Source organism: Apaloderma vittatum, unplaced genomic scaffold (genome assembly GCF_000703405.1).
Source record: "Apaloderma vittatum isolate BGI_N311 unplaced genomic scaffold, ASM70340v1 scaffold589, whole genome shotgun sequence".
Taxonomy (NCBI): Eukaryota; Metazoa; Chordata; class Aves; order Trogoniformes; family Trogonidae; genus Apaloderma; species Apaloderma vittatum.
In genome coordinates, this window is record NW_009733300.1 from 10,386 (window position 1) to 18,186 (window position 7,801).

At 37.6% G+C, this 7,801-nt stretch overlaps 1 protein-coding gene across 1 annotated transcript; it reads right to left on the reverse strand.

Moving 5' to 3' along the window:
- Positions 1-394: 394 nt before the first annotated feature.
- Positions 395-7,593, reverse strand: TMEM33 (transmembrane protein 33). The gene is made up of 6 exons (XM_009875803.1): positions 7,504-7,593; positions 6,898-7,085; positions 5,899-5,966; positions 5,015-5,148; positions 2,469-2,552; positions 395-614 (listed from the first exon to the last, which is right to left on the reverse strand). Exons 1-6 carry the CDS (start codon positions 7,587-7,589, stop codon positions 485-487), a joined length of 690 nt encoding a protein of 229 aa, XP_009874105.1. The 5' UTR covers positions 7,590-7,593; the 3' UTR covers positions 395-484.
- Between the last annotated feature and the right edge of the window lie 208 nt (positions 7,594-7,801).

Sequence of the window (7,801 nt, forward strand, 5' to 3'; positions counted from 1 at the left end):
CCAACATCTAAGTAGGCCACATTTTTACACTGAGTACAGCAATTTAGACAAAACAGATACATTTAGTAAGCAGAAGAATACTGTCCAAAGTGTACTGCACAGGTATGTGTACCAATTGCTATCCACTGGAGACATCCTACAGTAACTATAGTTCCAGTTAACATAAACCTACTAAGCACAGACCTCTTAATCAACCTCAAACAACCCTTGATTCTTAAAACACCAATTCTGTATGACTGGGCCTGTTTTGGATACAATGCAGCTACTTTTTTTTTTCCCCTCAACAATTAGCAATATAGCACAGTAATTCTAAGATTCCTCGACTTGCTTTTGATATGCTAAATTTCATATTATCTCCAAGAAAAGCATATACACATTTTTATACAGCCTGGAGTGAGATCAGTGTAAAACCAGGAATTTGTAATCATCAGCAGAAGTGCCAGCTGCTCGTAATGTTCACAAAACACAAGTGCCTGAAATCTGGCTATGCAACAGTTGGTGCCAATCTGCTTATAAAGGAAATGCTGCTGAGGCATAGTCTTCTTACAAAAACAGGGCACGAGGGCTTCATTATTAAGTGTTCAACAACAATCCTCAGCTCAGTGAAGAGAGTCCTGAAAAAATCAGATTTAAAGAGAGTTTTAAAATCCTACAGCATTTATCAGAAGTATCACTTAAATCTGTATTTTTCATTCACCTCTCTCAACACCCCTCCCCACACTCTTAGCAAGTTCTTTAGATCAAATGAGTGTTGCAGTATCTTGCAAGAACTTCAGAATTCTCATCCTTTTAAACATTAATTAACTTTAATTCAGCAGCTTCCAATTGAGGACAAATACAAAGGCAGCAGAAAAAAAAGCCACTTTCAAGCAAAACCAGACACTATAAAAGAGTAATGCTTCATCAGAAATAGTGTAAGAATCTGGAAGGGAATTGTGTGTTTGCACTGCAAACCCTACATTCTAGAAGCAACTATTATGAGTACTGCATTCAGCTCTGGAGCCTCCAGCACAAGAAGGACATGGATCTGGAGCAGGTCCAAAGGAGGGCCACAAACATGATCAGAGGGCTGGACCATCTATCCCACAAGGACAGGCTGAGAGAGTTGTGGTTGTTCAGCCTGGAGAAGAGAAGGCTCCAAGGAGACCTTATAGTGGCCTCCCAGTACCTGAAAGAGGCCCACAAGAAAACTGGAGAAGGGACTGTTTACAAGGGCCTGTAGCAACAGGTTGAGGGACAATGGCTTTAAACTGCAGCAGGGTAGATTTAGATTATACATTAGGAAGAAGTCCTTTACTACAGCACTGGAATGGGTTGCCCAGAGGAGTTGTGGCAGCCCTCTCCATGTAAGTCTTCAAGATGGAGTTGGGTGAGACTTTGAGCAACCTGGTCTAGTGGGAGGTGTCCCTGCCCATTGGCAGGGGTGAGGCTGGAACTAGATGATCTTTAAGGTTGCTTCCAACTCAAGCCATTCTATGATTCTATGAAGACAGACATGAGAAATAAACCCCACAACACCACTTTCCCTTTAAACTACATAAATGCAAGCAGAACATCTTCAATAAACTAGTTCTATTGAAAGTTCATTTTAGTATTGCACAACTAAAATTAGCTTTAGACAAAGTAATACAGTGCCTTCACAGGTTCTTGGTATCTTTTTTTTTACCAAAATGAAAAAAGTATTAAGATGTAACAATTCATTGCTTACAAAATAGTAGGGAATAGAGGACGATTAAATTTATGATTCTCAGACCTGTCTTTGCATACCATAGCAGTCAAAGGCACTTCCTTGATACTTCAGCAAACCATTTTCTGAGTAGTTACCACGCTGGAAAGTGTATTTACAAAATCTTATCCTATATAACCCTTGTCATAAGAAAAGTTCTGAGGAAACACTGACCTGAGCAAATCCTCAAAGAAATATTTATGGCTTCAAAGTTTAAAAAGCAATAGCATTGGCTTGACCAACTTTCAAATAAAATCCATAAGACTATATCAATTATAATTAACCTGACTTATTAATTTAACTAAAGGAGATAATGAACATGTTTAAAATCATCCAGAGGTTTCTTTTCTGTCAACATTACACAAACTCATAAGAGCCTGCTCATGCATGGACTTAGCCTCCAACAGGCCTGGAATCTAACAATAAGGCTATCTTTCTGGTAATTGGTTGCAGAACAATTAAAATACTTTCTTCTCTCAAAATGTAGTTTTAATTACCCAAATATGTTCTGAAAGTTCCCATTCAAGGATGGTGGTACATTTCAGGAAAGGTCAGTTACATGAAATAAACATAACCTTGAACCAGCTGCTCTTTTTTTAACATCCAGATGTATTCCACATTCAACAATTACTATTTGCAGATTTAGTATTATGAGTTATGCACTCACTTAAAATGACAAATTTCTGAATGCCTAAACACTATGCAATTAAACACCGACCTCCAAGATCAATTTAGTGCTTACCGACAGTATGGATTTCGCCGAGAGGAGTAGCGTAATGTAAGAAATCTATAGTAAATGAACGGCTGGAGCAGACTCCCCTGCCCACTGAAAGAGAACAGAAGAGTAGAGCTTAATAGTAACAAAAAAAAATAATAGAACAACTCAGAACTTTCCTAATAAAAGCAAGCAAACTACCTAGACTCAGGAAAAAAAGCTAGATTGGGGTCACATTGATAGGGATAGAGATCTGAGAAGAAACAGTATATAACCATACACTTACAAAAGTAGAAACACTACAGAATAAAACTGTTCAATGTAGCAATTAAAAATTATAAAATCAGCACAAGACAGCACTTTTAAAGTTTTTTTAATGTGCCTCATTTCTGGCAGTGGGCAAAGAATCACAAAGGTCATGGTGGACATCTGTTCGGCATTAAGAAAAAGCTCGCTGATTGAACACAAAAATTGGCTGACAAACAGTGCAGTTACAGTGAGCTTTTTCAGCTCTAAATCATAGCACATCAAATATCTGGACCATTGTTTTGGTTTAACCCCAGCCAGCAACTAGGCACCACACAGCTGCTCGCTCACTCCTCTCCCCTCCCAGTGGGACAGGGAAGAAAATGATAATAGAAAAGTACAACTGATGGCTTAGATACAAACAATTTAAAAACTAAAACAATAAAAATATACTTCTAGTAGCAATGAAAAGGAATATAACAGAAGGAGAGAAATAAAACCCAAGAAGAGACGAGTGATATGCAATGCAACTGCTGACTGATGCCCAAGCAGTGATCCACCCCTCCCAGCCAACTCCTCCCAGTTTCTATACTGAGCATGAAGTTCTGTGGTACAGAATATCTCTTTGACTAGTTCGAGTCAGCTGTCCTGGCTGTGCTCCCTCCCAGCTTCTTGTGCACTGCTCACTGGTAGGGCATGGAAAACCAAAAAGTCCTTAAGATAAGCACTGCCTGGCAACAACTAAAACATCAGCATGTTATCAACATGATTCTTACCCTAAATCCAAAACACAGTGCCATACAGCCAGTAGGAAGAACTAGGAAGAAAATTATCTATCTCAGCTGAAACCAGGGCAATTACTTTCTGTAAAACTTCTCAGAACACGCTGGAGACTATTACAGATGTATTGAGATATCAACAACAAGCTGATACCAGACTCTTTTGGTTACACTGAAATTAGGTTTTAATACTCTTAAAGCTGCTGTTTCATACGACAGTGTTGTAAAACAGAGAAAGAGTACGATACAAACTATATATGCACAGAAATATAACAATTTTAATGACTGAAGCTTCTTCATAACACAATATTAAAAAGCTGTTTGAAGATGAACATGAGAGTTACAGTAACTAGAGCTCCTTCAAATATGAGCAGTCTTTTCCCAGAAGAAGAAATATAAAATGAAAAGAAAAGCAAGCTACAAGACACAGAAAAGATTAAATCTTGCACCTTTACAGTATTTACAAGCAATTTAATATGCCAAAGGAGTTTAAAGAACAAATCACAACAGGTGAATTTAATCATCATACATTTTTTAAATTGTGGTATATGATCTCTTATAAGCTTCACTATCTACTAGATGATCAATCAAGGAGCAATACTTCACATACTAAATTCTCCACAGAGTAAAAAAAAAAAAGTTCTCCTAACTAGAAGCTTAAAGCACTTGAAAGTTTCAGATACTGGATACAAAGTGTATCTGTCAGCTGGTAAATGTCCTTAAATGAAATGGAATCCTTCAGGGCTGAAGCCTTGGGAGTGTTAAACTAGAATATCAAAAGATAAAGACAAATTACACATTCTATCAATTTCCAAGAAAATAAAGTCTCCCTTCTGCTGCCTGTGAGACCACTCAAGACAAATGTTCTTACTGTGTTATGACTCATACAGAACAAAAGGCTTTATTCCCCTTGCAAATATTAAAAGGCAATGACCCAAACTTCAACTAAACTCAGTGACTGGCAGGGCATTAGGCCTCTATGACTTCAGAAAACATATGCTCAAGATTCCTAAAAATGAATTCAACAGGCTGCACAGCAGCCAAAGTCAAATGGAATTAAAAAAGAGATACAAGGGTCACTGGTCAGAAATAACACGGGAGAGGATATAACCTAATCCTGCTTGCACGCTTTCAGCACAATGAAATTTAATGCCACTTAAATTTTTGAAATATAATAGTTAAAAATAAGGGTTCACTTTCAGTGAAGTTGAAGATCTTAATATTCTGTTACAGTGACCAAGATTAAACTTACTGACCAATATAGGAGAACACAAAAGCAACAGGTCTGAAAAAACTTTGATTTGACTCACAAATGTCACCCATGCTATGAAAGCAAAGGTTATTTGGTGCTCAGTTATGTAAGAGCAAACGCATTTTGATTTCATGATGCACCAACTTGAGAAGTCTATGAAGCAAATGAATTTAACTCCAGTTCAAGCCTTCATTAGCCAGAATCGGAGAGATCTGTGACCCACAAAGAACTCACCTGCAAAAAGTAATTTTGTGTAGAAAGCTTCTAATTCTGAAAATATTCATGGTGATTCTTACCTGAAGAGCATAAAAACTGTAGCTGGCATCAGGAAAATTTCATTGCAAGCAATGAATTTTAAAATATTCTGTTGATTAGCATTCAGCTTCTCTAAAAGATTTCTGAGAAAGGGCAGACTATTTGAACTTCGTGCCTTTAAAGAACAAAAAATAAATAAATAAATTGCCAGAACACACACAAGTTACACTTATATTCTCCAGCAAAAAGAAATCAAAACACTAACAGTTATAAATTACAACTCATTTCAGCATTTTAAGACTAGATCCTTTAAAGGTATTGAGGCTAGTATCCCAAAGAAGACTTCTTGAAGGCTTGGAACATAAAGTTCAATTAAAAACATGAAGTGTTGCAATTCCCTCACCCACACATTTTAGGCTCAACAGCAGAGAGATGGCCACGGGCCTTATTCCGTTCACTAGGAGGAAGCGCTTATGGTAGCAAGACAAAACAATTTGAAACACCAAAGGCTGGAGTTAAGATGCACAAGACACTTCATTGAGCAGCAGGTCCAACTGGCAAGTATTTTGTTTGCTAGCCTCACCCTGCAGTTTATTTTACTACTGAAATAGAACATCAAATTTCACAGGCTACAGTATCGCTTGAAAAGACGTGCCTTAAGTTTCACATCTTAACTGTCACACAGCTTTTGCTTCCTTTGAATAACAGCATTTGAAGAAAAATAATTAGTGTCAACTCCAGCATACCACTGAGTCACAGCAGAGGGGTTGTAAAAAACACCATACTTCAGATTCTGCGTTGAGATTCCACACTACAATTTCACTCCAACTCCTCTAGTGTAGCTAAAACAACTCAAATCTGCTTATAAACCCCAAGAATCACCAACAGTAACAATCATACCATACATACGTCATATCATACTTACATCAAGAACCTTCTTTGTATATGTGGCAGCATGAAGCAAAGAGAACAGCAGAACTGGAAAAATACTCACTGAAGCAAGCGATAAGGAAAATTATAGGCCACACAAGTGCTTCTTTTCTCTGAGATGGTTCTTTGCAAGAGGTTGGCTGGAATGACCTATACTAGATTAAGACATATATATCTAACATCTACATTTATAGCTCTTCCCTTTGCTTCTCACACCTCTTCACTATGCATTTTTATTAACTTCAAAATGTTTATGCACATGCAAGTATGCAAAAGTACAACATGCAGTTACACAGCAGTGCATTCCTACTGAAACGCATTCCTTCTGCATGAAGGACACACATGATATTACTATTTGAAATCTATCAAATACATGTAAACATAAATATTTATTTTCTGACGAGATGCATTTCTTTACCAAAGAACATGCAGTTGCCAGCCATTCAGATTTTGGAGCACAAGAATGTAGCCACTCCTCTGCCAGAGACATTTTAAGATTAGGATATTAAGCATACAAAGTTGCAAAGAGAAAACTCAGTTCTTACATGTCACTTTTGACAAGCCACAGGAGTAAGTCTTTTTTTGCAGACTTCGTCTCTTTAACAACTCATCTGAAAAAGCTACTACTGAATAATTGTCTCTTTACACAACTGTCCTACTTCCATTGAGGAGTCATACATAAACCCTGTACAGGTAATAAATGCAAGTTACCAACCTTTCAATGTACTGCTTGAGGCTGGTCATAAAATTCACTGAATTTAAGTCTCAGGAAAAGCAAATCTAAGTAGCCAGAGACTGTACTGCACTACAGAAGTGACTAACCTCAATATGGATCAATCAACACAAGCCTCTCCTATTTGACATAGAGTATATTCTATGAATAACAAAACATATTCTATTTGAATCTAGCTTTTCAAATCATGGCACAGGTGACGAGAAGAATCAAGTTTAAGACATTTAAAAACATTACCAGGATGACACAAGCAAAGGATACTTGTAACAGGGTAGGAATTCACAAAGATAAGAGAGTACAACAGGTAGTGGCAGCTGTCTTCCAGCAAAGCCTGGGCCAGAAATGCCCTGCTAAGCTGAAAATGTGGTAGCCTTTGGTGGAGTCGGAGGGCACTAGTAAGAGCATTTGCCAGCAAGGCACGCTGATAAAAGCTTGCTGCCTCATGCAACCTGCAAATCATCAGAGGAGATGTTACCATATGAACCAAGGCAGTATTCCACCCTTGAGAATTGCATCGCAACCACGCAATACCTGAAGTATTTCTATTACCGCACATAAGCCCTGTGACCAAAATGCAACTCGAGAATTGGTAATACTGACTTAGTGCAGGTGCTGAAGGTAAAACAACTAAAATTACTCTGTAACTACATATAAAAACATGCATTTGCCTCTACAGCTGCTGGATACATTTTTCCAAACACATCTAAGTGTTTTAAACCAATCTAAAAATCTGTAAACTGTTCTGACAAAAAGCATTCAGGTAAGCCAAACAGATATCTACCCTTACATCAAAGACAACTCTATAAAAAGGGTAGTGTTGTTTCTTTGCAAATTTCTAATGCTAGTTTAAAAGATTACAATACATACCCTAGAAGAGGCAGGACAAATAAAGCTGAGCAGTAAACTGTGAACAAGCGGGAAATCCACATTGCTGTATCCAACTTGTTAGCCATTAGAAATTGCTACATTAGAAAAAGAAAAGAAAAAATCCGACCACCACAGAAGTTGGTATCTTAATATGTGCATACAGTGAACATTTTTCCCTTCTATACTAATTTGCAAGTCTTCCTCCAACCCAGAATAGAAACAAATTACAGCTTGAAGCAAAGAGCATCTTTTTGTTCTATGGGACCTGACTCGTGTGATGTTATTAACCAGGTCAAAA